General features: G+C 40.7%; 1 protein-coding gene across 1 annotated transcript in view; it reads left to right on the top strand.

Annotated features, from left to right (window-relative positions):
• Positions 1–910: 910 nt before the first annotated feature.
• eda2r (ectodysplasin A2 receptor) overlaps positions 911–26578 on the top strand; it is a 28285-nt gene continuing 2617 nt past the window's right edge. The window contains exons 1-10 of the mRNA XM_043705266.1: positions 911–1170; positions 6442–6528; positions 8114–8224; positions 11608–11786; positions 13161–13246; positions 15011–15175; positions 15701–15841; positions 17333–17432; positions 22130–22622; positions 25637–25685. Coding sequence (XP_043561201.1) covers positions 6490–6528; positions 8114–8224; positions 11608–11786; positions 13161–13246; positions 15011–15175; positions 15701–15841; positions 17333–17432; positions 22130–22622; positions 25637–25685 — 1363 coding nt within the window. The 5' untranslated portion in view covers positions 911–1170; positions 6442–6489. The remainder of the gene's footprint in view (positions 1171–6441; positions 6529–8113; positions 8225–11607; positions 11787–13160; positions 13247–15010; positions 15176–15700; positions 15842–17332; positions 17433–22129; positions 22623–25636; positions 25686–26578) is intronic.

Raw genomic sequence — 26578 nt, 5'->3', positions numbered from 1 at the left:
CAATTTGTCCCTTTGGATTTCCACCACCAACATCAGGCTCACTGGTCTATAGTTCCCTGGCCTGTCCTTACCACCTTTCATAAACAATGGCACCACGTTAGCCAACCTCCAGTCTTCCGGCACCTCACCTGTGACTGTCGATGATACAAATATTTCAGCAAGGAACCTAGCACTTTCCTAGTTTCCCACTGAGTTCTCGGATACACCTGATCAGGTCCTGGGGATTTATCCACTTTCAAGACATCCAGTACTTCTTCCTCTGTAATATGGACATTTTTCAAGATGTCACATCTACATTCTATACTTCCATATCCTTTTCCTCAGTAAACACTGATGCAAAATACTCGTTTAGTATCTCCCCCATCTCCTGCGGCTCCACACAAAGGGCGCCTTGCTGATCTTTGAGGGGCTGTATTCTCTCCTTAGTTACCCTCCAGTGTCATGTGATTTACCTCCACATTATAAACTCTATGCCTGTGTGCTTCTCTTCATCTGACAAAGGGGCAGTGCTCCAAAAGCTTGTGATTTCAAATAAACCTGTTGGTATATAACCTAATGTCATGTGACCTCTGACCTTAATGTCACTAAGAGATTAGATTATAAAATCATTATTACAAGTGTTGTTTGTTAGATCTTTTTAGGTGCATTTTCTTACATTACAGACTTGGGCCACGCAGAACAGCATTTGTCACTGCATCTCAGTATATGTGACAACAATAAGTCAAATGAAAAATAGCCCTTTTTTTTGTGCTGTGGACCTGGAAAACTCGGTGACTAGTATTCAGCTACTGCGTGGGTTTCCTACTTTTAGAAGACCAGAAAAGATGCAGGTCAGTCAGAGGCAACTCAGATCAGTTATAAACCGCACCCCCCCCTCCCCCAGTTCGGTTGTGGAATCGTGGTGGTCCAGGGGAAAGGATGTATTTTCACAGTCCCATCCGAAGAAGCCTGTCGAAAACGGAAAGGTCGAAAGGGATTGAGCAGCAGGCAAAGAGTTAAAGGAGGGTTTCCGCACCAATTAACCAGGGGGAGTGGCGGAGCTGGGCCACAAACTGGAAAGGAATTGACAAAAATCCACGTGAATTTCTGGCTCCAGACGTTGCTCAGGATTGAATGAAATACAGGTTTCAAAATTGATGTCAGCACAGTCCGTGAGGAAACAGGAGAAAGGTAATGAGAGAGAGAAGGGAGTTAGTTCACACCGTTCTCTTGGAGAAAAGAATATTTGAATTCGTACAGCAGTAAAAAACACAATTCGAGAGATTAGCGACTTCGATCCAGTATCAGTTTATTCTTGTTGAATATCTCGCTTGCTATCTGGCAGAGACATGTAAAGAATTCAGACATTGAAATCCAGTAGACACTTGAGAAGCACTCATGAAAATGAGTGCACATATTCCGTGAAATAATGTCCATATTTGGGTTTTTAAGTCGCTTCTAAATTAACAAACTGGTACCTGTTGGAAATGCCACATCAGACCGGAGTGATATATTCATAATGTGCAGTAATGATCCTCTGCAACAGTCCGATTGATTTCAAGGAAACATTTCACCATTGTTTATCCAACTAATTGGCTTTGAAGCCATGCTGTGTATCTACATAATTGTTTAAAATGAACGGAACGCGTTGGTATAATTCGCTCCTGTTAGTTTTTCTCATCACTGCAAGGCAATGTGCACATTGGGGCATGTTGGGGCATGTACAGCAGGATGGACTGGAGGGAAAAAATCCTCACTGCACATATTGTGACAAACTTCCCCTTCACTAATCTAAAGGGAGCTCAAGTATACAAACTGATATTGAGGGGTTTTAATTCTTCCGAGGGCTGGAGGCTTATTGAATTATAGAAATTATAGAAATAACATCATTACGCTAGACAAGGTAGAGGAAGACTTCATGTCGTTTATAAAAGTTGTACTGCTCATATAGTTAATAGTATGTCCGTGTTTTTAAAATTAATAGACCACTTGTAGAGTGCGGTATTGAAAATGATGAGTAGTTTTCTGCCCAAGCCTTTTTCCTTATCAGTACTTCACGACTTGAAAATCAGACCACACCGGCTTATAGTCCAACAGCTTTTACTTGAACATATTCCCTCAGGAGCTGCAAAGCAGTGTGATCAGACAAAATTCTCACTCATCTAAACAAACATGAGGAGAGGTGATGATGAGCTTAGTCACAGAGTTAGGTTTGAAGATACATTGTTAAAAGAGGAGAGAGATTTTAGATTAGATTTCCTACGTGTTGATACAGGCCCTTCAGCCCAACAAGTCCACACTAAAGAGCAGCCCACCCAGACCCACTCCCCCCAATACCACAGGGAATTTAACATGGCCAATTCACCTGACCTGCACATCTTTGGACCGTGGGAGGAAACCCACGCAGACATGGGGAGAATGTGCAAACACCACACAGTTGCCCAAGGTGGGAATTGAACCCAGGTCCCTGGTGCTGTGAGGCAGCAGTGCTAACCACTGAGCCACCGTGTCACCCAATTGGGGTTTGTTAAGGTTTAGAATTTGGGATTTGAATTTCCAAAGCTAAAGAGTCTAAGTAATGGAAGGCACAGCCACTAATAGTGAAGCAATGAAAATCGGATATGTGATGGGAGGGCTGAACTGGTAAAGTATGGCATTCTCAGGGAGTTGGAGAGTATGATGAGGGCTTGCCCTTGTGCCATTCCTTTTCCACTCCCCTGGGTCATTCACCATGTGTATCGAAAAGTCAGCACAGATCTGTGAATGCTCCATTCAAAAGTTATTAACAATTCTGCCAGCAGATAATAGTTAGAGTGAACCCTAATCATTTATAGCCCTTACACTACCTTGCCTCGTTCATGATTTGGAGATGCCGGTGTTGGACTGGTGTGGACAAAGTTAAAAATCTCACAACACCAGGTTATAGTCCAACAGGTTTATTTGGAGGCACTAGCTATTGAGGCAGTGCCTCTTCAGGTTGTTGTGGAGCAGGACCAGAAGACACAGAACTTTGCTATAAAGCTAGAGCTTCCATATAAACCTTTTGGAGGGATACAGGCCAGGTGCTGGCAGGTGGGACTAGATTGGGTTGGGATATCTGGTCGGCATGGATGGGTTGGACTGAAGGGTCTGTTTCCATGCTGTACATGTATATGACTCTATAAACCTGTTGGACTATAACCTAGTGTTGTGTAATTTTAACTTTGCCTCATTCAGTTCTATTTGTCTTGGTGAGATGGCAAATTTAGACTTGATTTTTGCAATGGTTGTCTGTGTCTTCTCTGTACTTGCTCAGAAATTGAATACAGAAGATCAATGCAGTGCCATGCTCCTGCTCCAGACTGACCTGGAGACAGCCAATCCTCTGTACCCCGAAACCCGTGTGCATGCTTATCTTGAACCTTGCAAATTTTAATGGCTTCATCAGTCAGGTTGGGGCCTGGTGCCTGCCTATACCCAAAGGTCTGGAATATCCTCCATGTCATATCTTATGAAACTGGATCTTGTCAGTGGCTGGGTCGGGTGGATTGAGCAGAGTTGGATTGAGCAAAGACCAGTGTCATTCAGAGTTGGGGAGAGAGTGTGTGAAACTGCTAACGAATCCTTACCATTGTAGCAGTTAACTGAATAAGCTGGTAGGTCCTAAAATCTATGCCAGTCAATTAAAAAATGTTCTTTAAAAAAAAAAGGAGGGTCACACCAGATGTTAACTCTCTTTCTCTCTCCACAGATGCTGCTGAACCTGCTGAGTTTCTCCAGCATTCTGTGTTTATTTCAGCTTCCAGTTTCAAGATGGCCAGCTTTAAAACACCATACAGTAATATTCCACCTATTACACTATAAGTGCAATATAAATATAAATTTTCAGTGTCCTAATATTTAACCTTTCAGTGCAAATCAGATGGATGGCTATTAGCTTCCTTCACATCAAGACCAATGTACATGCCCAGATATATCTTTTAAATTCTTCATCTGTCTCAATCCCATGGGAAGTGCTGGCTGGCAGTTGGGAGCAGATTTTGACCTACAGCACTTAACATCAGGAATTTGAAGGAATGGTCTCTGATACTTGTAAAGGGTTATAAAGCAGGAATTGTGAGGGCATTGCAGTTGGTGAAGGTGACAAAATCAACAGAAGGTTAAAAGAAAATAAAGATTTTTGTTCACATCAAGTCTTCATGGCCACTGAATGTCCATAAAACACTTCGGAATGATTATGAACTTTCAAAGTGCCATCACTCTTGTAAGGTCTCACAAAACATTGAGCTAGTAGTGTTTGCGTGATGCAGATTGAGGGAAAGGCAAGGAAGCGAGAGATAATGCCCCTGCTCTTTGAATTTATGTTAGATTAGATTCCTTACAGTGTGGAAACAGGCCCTTTGGCCCAACAAGTCCACACTGACCCTCCGAAGAGTAACCCACCCAGACCCATTTCCCTCTGACTAATGCACCTAATACTATGGGCAATTTAGCATGGCCAATTCACCTGACCTGCACATCTTTGGACTGGTGGGAGGAAACCAGAGCACCCGGAGGAAACCCACGCAGACACAGGGAGATTGTGCAAACTCCACACATGGAGTTATGGGATACTTTGTATCTATTTCAGAAGGTGGACAGGGTCTTCATTTAATGCCTCATCCAAAAAAAAGTGCATAATTCCTTCTGTACTATGCTTGGAGAGTCCACCCATGCTGTGTTCATTTGCTGAAGTGATCAAAATCCTGTGTCTTTGGTGAGGGTGCGACCAACTGAGCCACAGGTGATGTCGCCCTGCTTCTCGGGAAAACACAAGCACTTTGAACCAAATGCAAAACAGAAAATGTGCAAATTCTAAACAGATCTGTCTGCATCTGAGAGAGCGAAAAAACAGTTAATATTTCAAATGGTGATCTGTTCATCAGTCCTGGATTAAACATTGAAAATGTATTTATTTTCTCTGTCGTTCTTGCCTCCAGACCTGCTAACCCAAATGATTAAAAGTAAGATGTTGTTTTTAATAAAGAGTCTTCCCAAAGTCAGAATTGTAACATTGGGATCTGATTTAAATATATGAATTCAATTTGCAACTCTGCCTGTGCCAGATTGCTTACTTGCCTCTGTTTAACCTCAAAAGACAGGAGCATAAACAGAGCAAGGCCTATTGCTGTTGTTATAATCAAGTATCATAATTTATGGTCCAGAAGATGGCCATTCAGCTCTTCATGTCTATGGATGTCACCCTTAGCCTGACACTGTTCCTAATACGTAGGAATAGAATTGAACCAAATGTACTTTCTTGAGAGGAGAGAAGATCATGAGATTTTACATATATGCAAAACACAAAAGAGTTTTATGAGGATAAATAAGGAAGGGACTGTCAAGTGATGTGAGCTTATAAATTCAATGTTGTCATCGTATGTTAGGAGGGTTTATGTGGAATTTCTTTAAGCAGCAGATTATTGAGACAATGACTGCTTTGATACAGTGAGTGGATGAGGCAGAGACCACTGAATCCTATTGGATAAATATTCGAGACAGAAGAAGATAAAAAAAACTTCAGAAGAGAGCAGGATGTAAGATTAGGAAAAAGTTACAGAAGATGCAGCAAATTGTACTGAAAATAACAAATGCTGGAGATCACAGATGGTCATACAGCATCCATGGAGAGAGAGCAAGCAAACATTTCAAGTCTAGGTGACTCTTCATCAGAGCTGAAAATCAGTTTGGATTAAAGAACTGGCCTGGACTCTGTGGAGTAATGGGCCTCCTGACCTATGAAGTTCAGTGGCTTCCTGACGTTAGTAACCTACAAATTGCACAGTTTTTAGGAAATGTGGATGTAAATCAATTATTTTTGAGGAAACCAAGTATTAACCAAAACCAAATTAGGGGGCAACCCATACATAACTGAATAACCAAATAGACAGTTTGAGGAAACATGGTTAGTTTTAGTTGAGCAGTTAGCCAGCAGTTATTTGCAGACTGTGTTGAAAATGTTTTTATTGCTGCTGAATTTAATGGAGTTGGACATTTTCCTGCGTTCCATGAATGCAGAATATTTATATGAGCTCTCCTTTTGCCTTTGTGCAAAGAGTTTTCACCTTTAGGAGCTTTACAAAATATTTTTTCCTTGCAATTTTTAAACCGTTTTTATTGTTTAAAAATTAACAGGAATCGGTGAAGGAAAGGATTGGTCAAGGTAGGGATTACACAAGACTAATAACTGAGTATCTGCTTTTTAACTAGTTACACTTTGGTTATTGTCACTGGTTAAGGCAAGATAAGCTGGTGGAGTAACCCATTCACATAGGTAGTTGATGCCTATCTTGACTGAATAGCAGTACTAGTGAGATCAGAAGCTTATTGAGGGAGGGGCAGAATCTTACCTGCATCATAACTCAGTTGTGAAGCTGCTACATTAATGCAATGAAAAATCTTAATTTGACCAGATGCATATAAAAATCTGTGTTCAAACTGCAGGCTGCAAGTTCTGATCAATTCTTGAAATATTAGGGAAGAGTGTTGGATATGAGACCATGGCTGGAGCTTCTCATTTTCTTTTCTCTGGTAAGTATTACTCTCCTTTTCATACTAAAGATTGAATGGTTGTAATAGTTTTTAGCTCAGGCACCCAGTTGCTTACCAAATGCAAAGATCAGGCACTTTCCCAGGGAATATGCCAGCATATTCCTTAATTCTTTCCATCCCTTGCTACCCACAGTAGTGGGCAACATCATTTTCAAGATTGGAGAAATTCAGCAGGTCTGGCAACATTGGTGACCCTTCTTCAGAACAAGAAGCATCACTGGACTCAACGTAAATGCTGTTTTATCTCTACAGACACAGCCAGGCCTGCTGAGTTTCTCCAGCAATTTCTGATTTTGTTTGTTTCATTTCTCCAGCATCAGAAGTTCTTTGTATTTGTAGGGGCAGTGCTGATTAATCAGGCAGCGGGACGCATCCTACTGTCTTGCTGAAAACTAGTTCCCAGCCATTCCATTGGGTTTTCAGATTTGACCTACTTGTAGGCGGGGATGGGGGAAGGATCTTGTTGATATTCAAATGCTTGAAGTTGAATTAAATCTTCAATCATCAATTCCCAGGTGGAAGTCAGTGGTGTGGACTGGAGCAGAGGAGCTAAAATAGCATGGAGTTTACACCACGGTTAGGGGTGAGGTGGGAGTAAGGGTGCGGATTGCCACCTTTATCAATTGCGACACCCTCCATTTGTGTTGTAAGGGATTCTCACCTCCCACTTAAAAGTATGAGCTTTAAGTTTTAATGGAATTACATGTCTGTTGAAAAAAATGTCCCTGAGTTGCTCCAGGTTGTAATCCAGATGCTGCCACCTGTCCACCAGCTTCATTGACTTGTACAGTTCATGCAACGCACAGCACTAAAGTCCAAATTAGACAACGATACTTACATATTTAGAAGACCTGCCTGTGGTGTGTGGGACTAGTGATAAAGACCCTAGTAGTGGAATGAAGGATATTCTATTGCAGAAATGAATTACGTGGCACCTGACTACATTTGTGACCTTTTTGCCTCACTGGCAAGAATAAAATCATGGCAAAGGTTTCATTCATTTGGAAACTTTGAACCTTCCCCAAGATATACAACTAGGGCTGTAAATAAAACACAAGTGATGCTGTTTGCTGCTCTGACTTAAGAATTTCTGTTTTGATCCCAGGAACAGCTGGTATGTGCTGGTCTGTCCAGTCTATTTGAGCAGCGCCCTGCTGAACAGCTTTTAATCCATGGGATCTTGTGAATAGTGCTCATATTTCACATCTCATGTCAGATGTCAACGTGAGATGTTTTTGTAATTGGAACAATCATTGCTGTCAAAGAATTGGTTTACACAGAGACAAAGCAAATAAGAGTAAAATTTTAAAACAACATTTACACAATGTAAACCAGTAATGATCAGATACCTTGTTCAGTAATGATCAGATGAAGAAGGGCTCATGCCCGAAATGTCAATTCTCCTGCTCCTTGGATGCTGCCTGACCTGCTGCGCTTTTCCAGCAACACATTTTCAGCAGTAATGATCAGATACCTTGTTCAGCTGGATACTGGCTTTGAGATGATGACATACTTGCAGAGCAGCATAACATCTATTATTTATTCTTTCTGACTCCTCCTTTAGCTTCTTGGTATTTTAACCAGCATGAGGGATTGCCAGGAGAATGAGTATTGGGACGTCGATGGGACCTGCAAAGTTTGTAAAGAATGTGGACCTGGAATGGAATTGTCAAAGGTATGAAATTGCACAGTGAGCCAGCAATAAGTGCAATCAATACAGAGACACTTTATACTAACTAAGGGAATGTCTGACGACTTCAGGTAGGGACAGACATGAGAGGTTAGTGAATTTGCTTTATGAGAGTTGCCTCAAACAAAGAGCAGATTCTCTACAATCATCTTTTTCTTCAACTGTTAACAATGTAGATTCACTTTTGATTAAACTCAATATCAATTTTAATATGATTAATGCAATTTCAGATTTCAACCTTTGCTGCTAGCAGGGACATGATTTGCCTGCAAAGGAAAAAGGGTGGTGAGAGATCATATCAGAGTGCGTGCTGTGGGTCTTTGTTATGGTGCTTGAAGTAATCAATCTTAAAGCATTAAAAAGGAAAATAAAATAATTTATTAAAGGTCATACCACTAATCATTGTGTTTATTGCACAGTGTATAGTTTGATGAAATGTGTTGAAGGAATACAAACATAGTCCTGATTACTGGTGGCAAGTCATTAACATGAGAAAATGTCCATCTTTTAAATCTTGCTTCTGTCACATACTCAATATCTAATGTTGCATTAACAGTGAAACTAAACACAATGGCATGAAGTTTAAAGTAGAGGGATGGCATTCAGCCAGTTATGCTCCTGCTCCCGTCCTACTTCATCTCATCTGTCAATGTATCCTTCCATTCCTTTCTCCTTTATGTATTTATTAAGCTTTCCCTTCAGTCTTTTAACCTCCTGGACAACATAAAAACACTTGCAAAGAGGCATTGCGAATGGAAGGAGGACATAACACAGCTATCTGCCATTGTTTTAGAACAAGGCACCTCCCTTCTGACGGAGAACCCCACACATTATAGCCATCTTCTGTGAAAGCCAATGCGATGAGTTTCTGACCATCGATGCTGAAGAACAAAAATGGGAAGCAGTATGAATATAGAAACATAGAAACATGTGAAGTAGGGGCAGGAGTAGATCTTTCAGACCCTCAAACCTACTTAGCCAGTTGTTAAAATCATGGTTAATATGTTTATATTACTTCTCTCACCTATAATCCTGATTCCCCTGTCTAACACAAATCTATCCACTTCCATCTTAGAAATGTTCAATGACTCAATGTCCACTGCCTCCTGAGGCAGCAAGTTCCAAAGTCAAACAACCTTCTGAGAGAGAAATATTCTCTTTATCTGAGCCCTGAAAGGGTGACCCCTATTTTTGAACCATTGCTGCCTGGTTCTGGACTGAGCCACAAGAGGTAGCATTCTTTCTACTTCCACCACGGCAAGATCAATCAGAATATTATGCATTTCGATCAAGTCATCCCTGAGTCTTCTAGTCTCAAGAGGAAAAGTGTCCAACCTATCCTCACAAGACAACCCACTCATTCCAGGTATCAAACTATTAACACTCCTCAGAAATGCTTCCAATGCATTTATGTTCTATGAACAAGGAGACCAAAACTTGTATACAATATTCAAAATGAGTTCTCACTGATGTCCAGTATGACTGATGCATACCATCATCTTTTATGTTCAATTCCTTTCAAATTAAAGGATAACATCCTGTTAGCCTACTTGATTATGTGCTGTATTGGTGTACTAATGTTTTGCGTCTCATGGACCAGAACACCCTGACTCCCTCTGCATTTCAGAATTATGCGATCATTCTCCATTGATGTAATGCTTTGCTTTTTAAAAATCTTTCTGCCGAAGTGAACAACTTCACAGTTTTCCACGTCAAACTCTATCTACCAGATGTTGCTCACTTACTCAACCTATGTATATCCATCTTTTTGTCTTAATCACAACAAACATCCCTACCTAGCCTGGTGTCTGTGAATTTGGCTGTCATACGTTCGTTCCCCACATCTAAGTCACAGATGTAAACTGTCAAAGGTTGAGAGCTCAGCACTGACTGCTGTGGGACTCCATTCACCACATCCTGCCAGTCAAAGACCCATTTATGTACATTCTGTTTCCTGCTAGCCAGCCAATCTTCTATCCATGCTGACTTGTTACCCCAACACTATCAGCTTCTATTTCTGCAATAACCTCCTTTGATGTGGCACCTGATCAAATGCCATCTGGAGTTCCAATTATAGTATATCTACAGGTTCTCCTTTATCCACAGCACATGATACAACTTAAAAGAGCTGCAGTCAGTTGGTTCAATGTGACTTTGATGTAAAAATGCTGACTCTCCTGATTGCGTTGAATTTTTCTAAGTGTGCAGCTGTAATCTCTTTAATGATTGATTCTAATGCCTTACCCATGGCAGATCTCGAGCTGATTGGCCTATATTTTCCTGTTTTCTGTCACTCTCCCTTTTTGAATAAAGGAATCAATGTTTGCGACTTTTCAGTTTGATGGAATCTTCCCTGAATGTAGGGAACTTTGGAAAATGAATATCAACATATCTCTTACACATTAGCAACTTCTTTTAAGATTTTAGGATGAAATCCATCTGGATCCAAAGACGTATCAACCTACAATTCCATTAATTTGCTTAGTACTATTTCCCTTGTGATTGTCATTTTGCTAAGTTTCTCTCTCCCTCCACCTCCTGATTTACAGCTATTGCTGGAATTTTCTTTATTCTATAAACTGAAGGCATCCACCATTTTCTTATTATCTAAATTAACTCGCCATTCTCATATTCTATAGTACTTACAGTGCACTTGCAGTTTTGCGATATGTCTCTTTCAGTCACTTAAGAACACAATCAGATAAGGTGTTTTATCATGTCTCCCTTCTGGCTAGTTGTTTCCAGTTCATTGGCCATCCTTGCACACAGTGGCTATTTAAGTGAGATAACTGCTTATACTCATGGAACTATCTGGTGGTAAGAGACTTGCTGTGCTTCGACTACAGTATTCATTACATATCTTAAATTGCCCATCTTAAAGCATTGCACCAATCCTTCCTGTAAAGGTGTGAGTATTTTCTTGAAACATATTTGTAAATGGGTTCACCAATGCCTCACCTATGTTCTGTGCACTTCCACATTATCTTCCACCTTCACCTTTGTAAGAAAAGGGTGACATGCTTAATGCCAAAATTGTTGGGGTTATTTTGTTATCCATTGTACATCCTTGGGAGGGATTGAAATGTGGTTTCAAACGGGAAGATTAAAGGAATAGTTCTCTCTTCCAATCTTCACTAAATTGAGAAGCCAGCAGTGCAAGCTTAATTCTCAAATCCTGGAGATTCCAGAAAAGTCTGCTGCTGGAGTGCTGGAGAACATTGGAACACATGGTCCAAGCTTACCAGAGGACTCTCCTGACCTGCATTCCCTCTGACAGTGCCAGTCTTGGAAGCATAGAATCATCCTTTATGTTGCAGTGCTCCTTTTTAGAAGCTTACTGAGTTGCTGACTGTTAAAATTTCTTACAGGACTGTGGATTTGGAGTTGGGCTCGGTACAGAGTGTGTGATCTGTGGGCCCAACAGGTACAAAGACAGCTGGGGCCGGCAGAAATGCAAACTGTGCCTTTCTTGTGCGCTCGTGAATCGGATTCAAGTAAATAACTGCACGGTGTCTCGCAACGCTGTGTGTGGGAAATGCTCACCAGGGTAAGTGGAAATGCAACAATTCTCCTTCTGCTTCTTGAGATGCATTTTCCCTCTATTCACTAACTTTAGTGAGAAGCTTGGCATAATCCATTTTGTACGTGTCATGTCTCTGCTAACATCTAACGCAAGAAACTACATTTTATGACCTCATAATAAGCCTGTACCTGTAAGTGATAAGTTAGTTATGAATCACATTGGCTGTTTTTTCTCATGCTACATGGAGGGCATTACTGGGTAGTAATCTTACAGGATTGAGAGAATGCATATTATTAATTTTTGAATTGTAATTAATCAAATGAAGGGTGCCAATTCCACGGAACAGAACTACTTTCCAATTTGGTTACACTGTCTCAGTTTCAAGAATACACAATTCTTTAAAGTTTGTGTCATGTTTGGACAGTGTGTTTAAGAAGGTGTTTGGCGCACTCGCCTTCATTACTCAGTCCTTTGAGTATAGGAATTGGGACATTATGTTGAGGTTATACAGGACATTGGTGAGGCCTCTTCTGCAATACTGTGTTCAATTCTGGTCGCCCAGTTATAGTGAGAAAATTATCAAGCTGGAGAGGGTTCAGAAGAGATTTGCCAGAATGTTGTTAGGTATGGAAAGTTTGAGTTATAAAGAAAGGCTGGATAGGCTGGGACTTGTTTCACTCGAGTGTATGCGGTTGAGAGGTGACCTGATAGAAATTTATAAATTAATGAGGGATATAAATAGAGTTGATGGTCTTTTCCCTAAGATGGGAAATTTCAAGGCGAGGAGGCACATTTTTAAGGTGAGAGGAGAGAGATTTTAAAAGAAACCTAAGAGGCAAATTTTTTACACAGAGGGTGGTTCGTGTGTGGAATGAACTTCCTGAGGAAGTGTTGGCTGCGGGTACAATTACAATATTTAAAAAAACATTTGGATGGTTACATGAATAGGAAAGGTTTGGAGGGATATTGGCCAGGAGCAGGCAGGTGGGACTAGTTTAGTTTGGGATTATGTTCAGCATGGACTGTTTGGACTAAAGGATCTGTTTCTGTGCTGTATGATTCTGATTCCCCAGGTCAGATTTCACATAGCCAGCTGCAGTGTAAAGTTCCTGTGCAATATTGCAAGGAGTGGACGAATATTCAGATCATTATATAGATGTGTTCATGAAAACATTCTCTGTTTGTTATTGTCAGTTGAATTGCAAATGCAGATTTTTTCTCTGGAAATTGCTCAAAATGTCATCCAGTCTCCAGTCTTGTAAAGATCAAACCAGTGTTGCCTAATTGCAAGTTCTCCATGAGTATTTTCTTATATTTGTTGCGGTCTTGTTTGAGTCTGCGTGATATAGATGGTGCACATCTTCTGGGGTTACTCACTAAGTCTTTTCTTCCATGTAGATTCTATAGGAAGACCCGGCTTGGAGGACTGCCAGATAAAGAGTGCATTCCCTGCACAGATCCAGCAACTCCCAGTGACCCTCAGTGTAAGTGATCACTTCACCCTGTGCGGTCTTATTATGTGGCTTGAGAACGTTCATAGTCCTCATTTTCACAGGAAATTGTACAAGGGAGGGTGGTCTGTTGGGATGTGTGGGAATTGAGTTATCCACACTGGTTGTACGCATTCCTGGAGATTTGTGCTTCTTGATCCCATCCCCTATTCCCCTATCATTGGCCGATTGCTACAATTGTTCTTGTGACATATTACTTTTCCATGACAGCAAAAAGCCTTTAATTCCCACTTAGAAACAGATACCTTTATATCTCATCCACGATATTTTAATAAGTTGTTAAACATTCAACCGCCTTCTGATTTTTTTCCCTGGGCCTCTTGAGCCAGTGTCCTGGAGATAAATTTTCAAATTCTGTGGCCTCCAGGATGTTCTTTGGCAACTTGAATGTGGGCTGTTGAGATTGGAATGCTGTAGAACATTGGAGCACAAGATCCATGTCTACAATCCCTCCATATAATAGTCTTCTGATTTCTCCTTCCAAATAAAGGACAGTGTCATACAAAGGTCAGGTCATAGGAGCAAGTGAAAACCCCAATGATATGTTTTGCAATGACTATTAATAGAGAGGTACTGGCAGAGATCTTGGAACAGGTTGTACATCCATTCTGTCTGCAGGGATATTATATAGAACAGAGAATTTTTAAAAATCCATGTTAAATGGATGGTAGTAATGTAGACAGAAAACATTTCTTGTGCAGAAATCTTGCTAAAATCTTTTTTTTGCCAAAATGAGAACTTAAAATTGCAATATTTCTGAAGTGTTCTTTAAGCATAGGAAAAAACAGTGGCAGTGACGAATGAGATCCTATAAATGACATACTGTCTATTAGCAGTTTACCAGTGTCTTTCTCAATCTTTTTGCTGTCCCAATCCACAAGTAATGATCAAACAAACTTAAAGGATAGTTTATTTCACAGTCAGGCATCATGCTCCCCCTCTGCTGTTCACAGTGGCAAACAGATACCAAGTTTTGTGGCTGAAAATGTAGGGAGTAAGGTTCACAGGGTATTTAATATGTGAACATGATTATTCCAGTGAGAGATCGTTTGCATGGTGAGAGGTCTGCTATGCATTGACTGCAGTATCTGTTACACATCTTAAATTGCCTATCTTTAAAGCATCACAAAAACCCTACAAGTAAGGTTATTATAGAGATGTATTTGGAAATGAGTTAACATCTCCTCCCAATATATATCCAAGTAATCACGGTTATGACACATTTAACTTCAGTCAATGGGGGCATGGACCACTGGGTCAACTCTGATCCATAAACCAATTGAGCAAGCTCCAATCCCACAGAATTTCCCTCTGTTTACTCATTTCACTGTGTGAGTTTGCTCATGCTGATTTTAAATCTGTCATTACGCAGTTTTTCCTTCACTAAAGACTTGTGGTGCCACTCTATTATAAAGTATTCACCTTGCTGCTCCAAAAAGGTATTATGATCTTGTCTAGCTAAAGTGCACACCACCCAAACTTGCTTGATCTTAAAGTTGCAATACTCTACTGGTACTCTTAGCTGTGTAGCCATCCAACTTCCATTTTATAGTCCAATAAGAAAAAAAAAGTCTCTTAAAAGAACGCAACAAGATAATGATTGGATGCTGACAGCCATAGAAGTGAGCATTAACCATCGGGATATGCATCACCAGCTCAGTAGAGAGCTTAGACCATTGAAGAATTAAGAACTCTGCATTTGGATTTCTCACAATTTCCCTTCTGTCTGCTTCACAGGTGTCTCCAGATTGGATGTGACAAGGGTTTTGAGCTCTGACACTGGTCCTTACAACACTGCCCTTGTAGCTGTGATCTGTAGTGTCCTGACGACGGTGTTGCTGACCACCCTGCTGCTCTGTCTCATCTACTGCAGAAAGCTGGTCGCAGAAAAGCAGAACAATGGTAACTGAAGTTCATCATGCTGAGTTGGTTTGCGCTGGCATTAACTCTCTCACTACTGAGTATAGTTGGAGCTCATGAGGAATTACCTGCCTTCAATGCATTCCCTTGTCCTTACATTTTCATTCTGTTAAAGTCAATATTTAGTGACACATTCTCTTATTTTTTTCTGTATTTGTTCCCAAGATCGAATTTGTTCAACATCTCTTCCCATTCTTTACAATTTATTATGTAGTAAACCTTGGCTTTGCCTCCTCAATTACTTTTCTGCTCCTTAGCGTACAACAGTGACTACACTTCAGAATTGTTAAATTGCTTGTAAAACTTTGGGATGTCCAGAAATTATAAAAGGCATTTGCGATTCCTATTTTCTTCCTTCGGCACTGAGTCACTTTCTCTCACTCAAATATCTTATTGTTGATACAGAAAGAACCGCCCCGCTCCCCCCCCCGGGGTCCAAAATGTTGAGTATAACACACAATGTATCATGGCAGGTTGGATGATGCATGCAAACACTTCACCTTTCAGGACACCCAAGAGCCCCCGTGACCGAGAGAGCCAGAATGGAATCTTCATGTTCTGAGGGACAAGTGGATGACGCGAGCACTGAGAGTTTAATCATACACTGTCAGAAGGTCACTTCTGATCACAATACAGCACAGCCTGAAGGTAAGAGAAGTCCAAGTGAGCATCAGAAGCAGCCTTTGGCCACACACCACTTTGAACCTGCTCTGCTCTTTATCAAGATTATGGCTGACCGACTTCATGCCCTCTTCTATGCTTTCACCACACTGCTTCTTGATTCCATCAATGTTCAAAAAGTTAAAGATCTCAGCCTTGCATATGCTGAAGGACTGAGCATTCACAGCTCTCTGAAGAAAAGGATTCCAAATATTATCATTCTGAGTGAAGAACATTCTCAGCATCTCAGTCATAAATAAATGAGACCCGTATTTTGAGGCAGGGTAGATTTCCTCCCAGGATCCAGCTCAGAATTTTAATCGTACATTTCTTTGAGACCATTCATTAATATATCCGAGGTGTCAATCATAATGTCTTATTGTGGAGTATGATACAGAAGATCATTCTCAGTTATGCACTGAGTAATGTTTCTATATAGCAGGTTCCCACTTCAGGTTGCGGACTAGCAGTGTATGGGCACTGGACATGTTTGTGTGGAACTTCTCTCTCTGTCAGTTTAGTGAAGGTGTTCACGTATTTAACATAATGTATGAATGAGTTTCACAAATGATAATGTCACTGTCAACAACCTGATGGGACTCATCGATAATGTGATCAAATGGCAATTCCAAGGAAATAACCTGAACACTGACACTCAGTTTATTTTCTGCCAGGTCCCTTGGCTCCTAACCACATTAAAGCTTTGGTCCAACCATGGACAAAAGAGCTGATCTTGACCTCAGAGTGATTGCCTGAGTGAAGCATCAAGGAGCCTGAGCAAAACTGGAGTCAGTTGGAATTAGATGAGAGAATTCACCATTGGTTGGAGTTAAACCCGACACAAAGGAGAGGGTTATGGCAATTGGAGATTCATCTTCAGCAGCTTTATCAATGACCACCACCATAAGGGTGGATATTTGCTGGTGACTATGTAATATTCAGCACTATTCTCAACTCCTCAGATGCTGAAGCAGTCTGTGTCTAAATACAGTAAGATCTGGACAACATCCAGGTTCAGGCTGACAAGTGGCAGGTAACATTTGTGCCACATATGTTCCAGCTAATCACTATCTCCAACAAGAGCGATTGGTACCTTCCCACTTCCTTTAATACTCACTCCCTTCACCACCAATGCACAGAGGTAGTAGTGTAACAGTTGCAAGATGCACTGCAGTAACTCACCAAGGATGCTCTGAAAGACACTTCCAAATCTTCCACCTCTATTACCTGGTAAGATAAAAACAGTTGATGCATGGGTACATCATCCTGACTTGGAACTGTATCACAGTTTCTTCATTGTAGCTGGGTCAATTTCCTGGAACCTTCTTTGTAATGCCACTGTGGGTGTCCTGACTCCACAGGACTGCAGTAGTGCAGTGAAAGTATAACTGAATTGACACTTCTGACTACAAGAAGTGAGCATAACTGCAGAATGTCATTCAAGTACCAACGTTTCTTGTGTTCTGTTTTTACACTCAGCACCAGCAGATGTGATTCAGTCTGAAGATGCACCATGTACCTTAAGATCATGTATCGTGGCCTATTTCTCTCCATCAGGACCTCAAGCGAAAGGCAGGAGGTAAACGTTGGAAAATTCCTATTCTGTAGAAGAGTATAGTGGGATGACATCACCTGGTTGGGGTGAATTTAACCTGAACCAGAGCACTGGTTATTCATTTTACTTGTATCCATTAAATCACTGAGGGGGTGCAGATAATGTTCAAATTGGACTTTAAAAAGTTAGTTTGCATAGAATTGCGCCAAGAGTAGAATTAATTTTCCATCAAAATTCTTAAAGGTCTTTCATGTTATTGGAATGCTGAACTCCCAGTGTGTTATGCTGTAATAAATCCTATTAATATGTACTTGTTATAGTAATAACCTGATGGAAGTAGAAATGCATTTCATTGCAAAAGGCACAGCTGCAGATGATGTAACTGAGAAAATGACCATCTAGCACATGGAACTGACATTTCTTCACGTTCCCAACAGCCATCCACCAGAATGTGTGTGGAAGACTAGCAAACCCCAGTGGAAATAACTCTGGCAGCTCATTCCATACACACACCATCCTCTGTGTGAAAATGTTGCCCCTTAGATCTCTTTTAACTCTTTCCCCTCTCACCTTAAACCTGTGCCCTCTAGTTTTCAACACCCCCAACCCAGGAACAGACCCTTTCTATTCACCTTATCCATGCCTGTCATTTTATAAACCTCTCTCAGGTCAACCCTTAGTCTCTGACGCTCCAGTGAAAATAGCCTCAGCCTATTCAGTCTCTCCCTATAGCTCAAACCTTCCAACCCTGGCAACATTCTTGTAAATCTTTTCGGACCCCTTTCAAGTTTTACAACATCCTTCCCAAAGCAGGGAGACTGGGATTAAATGCAGTATTACCCAGTTAACTAATGTCCTGTGCAGCTGCAATGTGACCTCCCAGCCCCTACACTCATTACACTGACCAATGAAGGGCGAACATAGCAAACGCCTTCTTCACTCCCTGCCTCCATTCCTGATGAAGGGCTTTTGTCCAAAAAGTCGATTTTCCTGCTCCTCAGATGCTGCCTGACCTGCTGTGCTTTTCCAGCACCACTCTGATCTTCTTCACTATCCTGTCTAGCCATGCCTCTTAACAAATTGCAGGTCAGTGGGGAGGATGAGCTGGGGAAGGTCTGAGCAACTCTCTTTTTCCCTGTTGACGCAGGAAATGTTGTTTACAGGGGCCACACAAGCACCTGAATTATGCCTGGGCACAAACCTGTGCTCATTTGATGATTCCCCCGCTGACTCTACAGTTTTTGATGGAAGGCACCAGAGTGCATGATCCCTGCAGCACATTTAGCATAATGTGGCAACCAGTTCTGGTTCAGATGCTTATCTTTCAATCTTTGCTACCGAGTTCTGATTTTGACGCGTAGTTTTCCTGAAGACACTACCTCAGACTTGGGTTCTGTCAGTGTCAGTAAACCCCATACCTCAAATATTAGCTGGGAAACTGGACTGCATAAGATGAGGGTCATCTCAGCTGAAGTATGACCCTGCCCTCGGAGACATTTGCACTTGCATTTTCTTTCAGTGGGAATCTGATAAAATAATGGTTGCGAGTTTGCATCATTCGCATTTTCATAGGTAAAGGCCACACAGAGTAATGGCAGCCTATTACACAACTGAACTGAACCAGCTCAACACAGGAATGCTATGCCTCTATAACACCAGGCAGAGAAAAAAAAAGTTTTTCCCATTTTCTTTGGAGAAAGAAATGAATTTGACATACTTTTTGACTTGATTTCAGCAAAATCACAAAGCTGCAATGAATACATTTTTTTTAAACTTGCCATTTATATAACTTCAATCAAACAGAAAGTAGAAATAACTATTCAAGTTACTTCATCAGAAAGAATGAATTTCATTTTTGGCCTTTGGTTGCCCTGCTTTTAAATTCCATTCAGTATCAGATTAACTTATCTAAGTTTGTGGTTACTAGAATGTTGGTCTCCTGGACAGCTTTTAAGATACGCCATACAGTTTCCATGTGAAGTCTTTCGTAGGGCTGTCAGAATATCCAGTTTCTTGTCTACTTGTCCTGTCGCTTGGAATCTGTTTGCAATGAAATAAAGAGTTTCATCTGGTTTCTAGTTTAGGGTTAGTTGGGAGAAAGCTAGTTGTTAGTCTCAGCAGAAACAATATTTCATATATAGTCCTCTTGACTTTACCTTGTTCTTCTTATGGTTCAAATTTAACTATTTTAGAAAGCCTCATTGCATATTTCTCACTCCCCTGCTCCTTCAGATCTGTTAAATTCCTTACCTGTGCTGCCGAAAATATCGGAATGTTTTTGAAAGAGACAACTTGGTTGATGTACGTGATGTTCACAACATGTAAAGTGGTCTGCAGATAATTAATTATTCTTGGGTTGTAATGCTCAACATAATGTAGGAAATGTGAAAGAACAGGTTCCTATGCACTACCAAGTGATAATGACCAGGTTCTCTGATTTTTAGTTCTATGTTGAGGGGTTGTTACTGACCAGGAGAAAGTGAGGATTGCAGATGCTGGAGATCAGCGTCGAAAAGTGTGGCACTGGAAAAGCACAGCAGATCAGGCAGCATCTGAGGAGCCGGAGACTCGATGTTTTGGGCATAAGCCCATTCTAAGATTCTAAGATTCTAAGATTCTAAGATTCTAAGATTCTAAGATTCTAAGAGTACTGCGCTGTATTCTTCTAAGATTCTAAGATTCTAAGATTCTAAGATTCTAAGATTCTAAGATAAGTTGGGGAGAAGGGGAGGTGAGGATACTGATCAAATCAACGTTGATGCCGTGATATTGATCAGGGGACTCAAGAGAACTCTCCAGCTCTCATGAGAAGTAATACACTGAGATTTTAACTTTCACCTCAGAGATCGGACAGGGCCACAATTTGCTATTGCATGCAAAAGACACACTTGTAACTCCCTATTGAAACAATCATAGGAACTAAGAGCTGGATTAGGCCCTTCAAGACTGCTCTGTCATTCAATTTGATCAAGGGTGATCCTCTATCTCAATGTTATGTACCCACTTTCTTCCTATATGCCTTGATGTCTCCAAAATCCAAAAGGTCATCAATGTCTTTCTTGAATTTCGTCAGTGACCCAGTCTCTATAGCCTTTGGTGTTAATGAATTCCACAGATTCACTCCCCTCCAAGTGAAAATTTTCCTACTCTCTGTCCAAAATGGCCTAGTCTGAATCATGAGACTGTGTCCCCTGGTTCTAGACTCCCTCTCTAGAGGAAACATGCTCCCTGTGTTTAGTTTTTCAAGTCGCTATTAAAACATTATACATTTCAAATGTCCCTCTCATTCTTCTAAATCATGACGAATACAGGTGAGGGTGAGGCCTGTATTCCTGATGAAGGGCTTTTGCTCGAAACATCGATTTTACTGCTCCTCGGATGCTGCCTGAACTGCTGTGCTTTTCCAGCACCACTAATCCAGAACTCCTCATATAACAGTCCTGCCATCCTCCAGTACATCCTTGACTGTACTCCCTCTATCTGAAGTGTATCTTGGGTAGAGACCAAAATGGCTCAACCATGGCCGTGCAGAGCTGCACTAAGACATCCCTACTTCTGATTTGAAGATGCAATTATCCTTCATTAATGTATATTTTTGAGTAAAGTAGTATTGGATGTTACATGTAGTTGGAAATACCTTAGATCACGACATCAGAATTGATCCAGCATATAAAGTGACTATATTTTGCAGCCAAAAACCATGCTTTGGAACACATTCACTACGTAAGCTATCCCTCCCTCCCATAGCCTCCTCTCAGCTATGAATTGCTATACTTCTGTTAGTAGATGACTGAAATATTTCAGTGTGGAAATGTATGTTTTACTTCCCTTCTAATACAAGTCAGCGCTGGGGATCAAGCAGCAAAACAGACCATGTTTTCAAGAAGATGTGCAGATGTTTAAGATATATCCACAAACAAACCTTGCAAGGCACGACATGTGAATGAAAAATGAATGAAATACAAAGCCATATTAAAGCTAATAGTTGTACCGTTTGCTAACTCACCAAATACTGTGCAGCAGAGAGAGAATATGGCATCTGTAGAGGAATGCTGTGGGTATAGGAAGAAGAAGGAATCTGTCCTGAAGGAAATGCCAAAAAAAAATCAAATGCATCATCAAGCCATGGACTGATTGTTGCCCTGATCACATGAAGCAAGGTTTTAGTTTTGCTCCATCAGCCCTGTGGACCAGTCCCACCATCAATAGGGTCTTCCCATATCTTCTCGTCTTCACCTAAACTGTTTTCAAACATTTCCTCTCCAGTTTGGCTGCTGATCATAGTCAAAACGTTGCTGATCTGAAATAATGGGTACTCCTGTTTCAGCCACTGTCTCAGAAACCTCTGGAAACTCGTCAGTTTGTAGCCCCTGATCAATCTCGACCTTCAATATCAGACTTTTTCATTCCATAAAATGGCTACGCTAGCTAGTTGTTGCTGTGAATTCTTTGTTGGACATGGTGTTTGATTTAGTCCACAAAGCCTACAAACACACTGCATTACAGGTGACAGTGTAACCATTCTGAGACACTCAGCAGCATTTGCAGAGAGAGATACAGAGTTGGCGTTTTGAGTTCTGTCTGATTGTTCCTTAAAATGAGGGTCATGTAGGACTCAAAATGCTAACTGTTTCTCTCTGCAGACAGACTTGCTGAGTTTCTCCTGCTATCTATGCTGTTTGAAACTATTTATTAATTACTCTTGAAATCTTTTTTCATAGTGCAGTTACGTGTCCTGCGTTCTCCATTTCATCACAAAATTACTGCCAGGTTGATACGCCTGAAGTCCAACAGCTGGCCCACACTTCTGATTGCTCTGCTCTCTGTCGACCTGCATGGACCTCAAACTGTGAAACGAATGGTGAATTCCTTCTGGGACACAATGATGATGCTGATGCTTCATTAGGACAAGCAGGAGGTGAGATGTCCCACTGTGCTTCAGTGTCGCAATACAGACAGGAGCATACTCCAGTGGAATGTACAGAGCTAGATCTTCAAGAGTATCTGACTGATGCTGTCACTCAGGAAACTACAGCATACTCCCAGGCTTCAAGACCACATGAAGGGCCAACTACAGCATCCTGTAGCTTTGGATCTGGTCCTTGTACAAAAGAGTCACGCATGTGGGATCGTGATGAGAGCAGACCAGAAGAATGCTCCAGCAGTAGATGTGGTAACTCTGAGCACCGCAATCTGTCCACTGGAAATAACTGGGTATGTTGTTGTTTCAATTAAAACATGTATTTTTTTTTTATTTGATGTTTGAGCCACATTTGGAAACAATTGTTGACTTGTTTCTTGTTTTCCTCTTAATGTAGTGTTAGCCTTTTCATCTTCCCCTTTCGTACCAGGCACTGTTCTCCAGCTGAGAAATGGGTGCATTAATAATCCATGTACAGATGTACTGAAGCCTTTTTTTCTACGCATATTTTTCCTCTGTGTAAAAGTCATAAAAGGAACTCGCAAATATATATTTATAAAAGAAAATTGTACGGTGTCCTGATGCAAATAGACAGACAACTGTGGATTGGCCACTATTTTGCAGTGACTTAAGACAAATTATGATTACCTTGCACGGAATTCCAGGATTTAGGGATTCAAATTCCCTGATTCCATCAATTTTATCATCACGACATTGGTTAATAGTGACTGTAAATTAAATTCTGTTTGAGATTACAGTAATTTCCTAAATTTCAATGCTGGCTTGAAGGTTATTTTCTGCAATTCCATCAGTGACCTTGAAAAAAAAGTGCTGTGTAGAAGTCTTAACATTCGCAAGCTGTTTGGAACGTAACAGTTGTCATCTGTAGGGTTCAACAGAACAGGATTAAATGTTACATTGATATCCTGGATTGTTATTCTTTTATAGGCTTTGAGATCAGGGATAGCGTTCAGAGCTTTTTTATTGGAAACATTACCAGGCTTTAGCTGTCTTTCTGAATTGGGTAGACCCCATGACCATGTTGGTTCCTTCTTATCCACTGGGAAGAGTGGCTCAATAAATTTAAAAGGCTCTTTCTTGTTCCTTATTTTCTTTGTTCTTATAATTGCACCAGTGTGATGTTTCCATTTTCACACACTATTTGACCTTGTAACTCTCTGACTCATGCTATCAATGGAACTTGGTCAACTGCCTGAACTTGTTACATTAGAGAACTGTCGACATTGAAATTTATGATCAGTAAGAGTGACACCCATTGCAATCCCACTTCTAAGTGTATGGAGCTGCAGTTGTTATTAATGGTGACCTATGTTTTTAAAGCAAAAATAAGACAAAATCTCTTTGTGATGGGCCCTTGGCATGTTTGTATGGGGCATGCTGTAATGGGCGCCAAATGTCTAGACTTCTTAAAATTTTGTCCAATGAAAAAAATGGACAAGAAGAAGCTTGTCAACTGTATTTTCTCATCTCTGGCCAGCATTCCCTCTTTTTTTCTAGCTCCAGCTTAATTATCTCAGTTTTACTGTTTTGTATTATCTCAGTTTGAATGTGATGATATTATCATATTTTTCTCTGCTTTCTCTTTTTTCTTCCCCCCACTTGGCTCAAGTGGCAGCTTATAAACCTTTCACTACACTCATGTGAGTGTGACAGTAAAGCTAATTCAAATTCACGTGTTGAAATTTCCAAATTCTGTGGCCAAAGGGTCAGATTAAGGCTTCTCCTGACCTCTCCAACTCTAAAGTGACCACGGTCCAGTTTTCACTCTTATGCGTGAAGGGCAGGACTTCTGGCCACTGCTATAAGGAGATTTTTCTTTATCTTCTCTGGATATAGAATGGAATTGTATATAAGTTGTCATGGAACTTTAAGAGAATTCCATTATCTCCGTGCCAAAAATGCATTTTTAGGCTTCTGCTTCGCTTTGAAACTTCCAAACCCCATTTCACTTTTCTGCTAAGAAATGCCATTTTTGCATTAGAAGCCAACTTCAATTGTTTTATCACCTCCAAATTCCATGTGTTAGCTCGCCTTACAAGGCAGTGTCCGGACCATGTAGGCACCATGGAATGTGTTTGCTAAGCGGATAGGTGTGAGTTTAAGTGCATACAAGAGCAGATTGCATGTGTTGAACCAGAAGCAGAACTAGGTCTTCTGACAAATCAAAAGAGCAAAGCACATAGCTGGTTTAAACCTAAAAGAAGTAGCATTTGCTAACTGATCAAGTAACGTATGGAGAAAAGGCAGGAAGGTGGAATTAAGGATTAATAGATCAGCCAGGATCTCATTGAATGGTGAATTAGACCTGATTGGACCCAAAAACATATTGAAAATGAAGTTACCTGCAGGGTTTTTTTTTGCACACCCATGACAATGGTTAAATGATTGAGGATGGTGTGTTGCTGTGTATCAGTAATGTGCAGAATAGAATCTTGGAGGCCTATGCAAAGGGTTCAGCTTATTAGAGCAGGATATGCTCAGGTCCAATGTTAGAATGAGATCAAGAGGTAACTGTGAAGAAATAAAATTTAATTTGCAGTCAAGGAGTATAATGTCTGTCGTTTAACCTTCGAATATATGCCTCACCTGCTATTCAAGGATGATGATCATGCAAATGCAATAAGTTGATAGTTAATCAAGAGAAAAACCTTCATAGAAGTCGGAATAGCCTCACTTGATGTTTTTGTCATCAATTCCTGAGATGTTGCTAATGTACAAACTGTCCTCTGATCATTCAGTACAAGCAGAATGTTGAATTTAATGGATGGAGATGAGACAATTTGTGGAGGGATGATTCGAAAACAGAAGGTGCTAAGTCTGAGTCAGGATGGGATCCTCCTGATGATGCCATAGCTTCTGAATTAATTTGATGAACTGTTTGGACGTGATGCTGAAGAAACTGAAGTTGATGTATCTTAAAGCACTTTGATTGTAGTTTAAGATGCCCTTTGTAGACTTAATTTATCCAATTAAATGTTATATTTGATTTAATTGGAATTATTGGACTTAAACTTGTTGTCACATTTTGAAATGGCTACTGACACCAACACCAGTTCACATTTTTTACTTGGCTCATTTATGCAAGCCAGGTTATGGTATGCAGTCTTTGATAGTTTTTATGGTTGTTTGTTCTGTAACTTAATAATCATCACGTGCTAAGAATAAATATGTTTCTAGATAATGCTCACGCATCTAAAACCATAAAGATCTCCTCTGTGGATCACAGATTCAGATTATTATGATTTGATAATAGTGTATCCAGCTAATTCATACTTTTCTTTGTTAGGTTGGTGACTTAGAAAATCTGCTCAACCATGCAAGTGGGCTGACTCAAGGTGAGACCTTTTTTCCTCTCTATGTTTCATTTCTTCACTCACTATGGGCTTACCTCCTTGGGTTTCTCGCAATTACTGTCAGGTTTGGGAGAAACACAACAAAGATGAATGTTTCTTTGATGGTTACTTGCCCCAAATCTGCCACAAAATATATACATCCAAACTGTCCTTCCAAAAACATACCCAGTTTCCTTTGAGACCCCCAGTTTCAATTAGGATTAAGGGGACATGACTAACTCATCTCTACCACTCCCCTTCATATTTGCCTAATCCTACCCACAGTAATTATGACCACAATTCCTGTATATGAGCAGCAGTCAGAGTTGCCATGAGGTACATGGCACTTTGATAAGGCCAACTGTTAGGCTGCTGTTAAAGGTTGCTGCAGTTTCCTCTTCAGAAATATTGGAACAACCATTGTCTTCAATCCCTGACACCAAGAGGGGAGACGATGGTCCAGTGGTATTATTATTAGACTATTAATCCAGAGAGCCAGGTAATGTTCTGAGGACCCAGGACCCAGTGTGGCAGGTGGTGGAGTTTGAATTCAATAAAAATCTGGAATTACGAGTCTAATAATGACCAGGAAACGAATGTTGGAAAAATCCACCTGATTCACTGATGTTCTATTTGAGTCTGAAATCTGTCAACCTTACCTGCTGTGGCCTACATACTCCAGACCCACACCAATGTGGTTGTCTCTGGGTAATTGGGGATGCCAGCCGTACCCTTATCTTGTGAATAAATAAAAAAAGATTTTAAGCCAGTGTTGCAGCCTGTGTCCTCCTTCTTGTGATGGTTCGCAGTAACCTGAAATGAACTATCTGTCTGTATATCTGTTCCAATCCCATATTTTCATTTCCGCATCATTTCCCCATCACTGCTCTTATCTC

The sequence above is a fragment of the Chiloscyllium plagiosum genome, chromosome 15, assembly GCF_004010195.1.
Source record: "Chiloscyllium plagiosum isolate BGI_BamShark_2017 chromosome 15, ASM401019v2, whole genome shotgun sequence".
Lineage (NCBI taxonomy): Eukaryota > Metazoa > Chordata > Chondrichthyes > Orectolobiformes > Hemiscylliidae > Chiloscyllium > Chiloscyllium plagiosum.
This window is presented reverse-complemented; position numbering and strand designations above follow the sequence as displayed.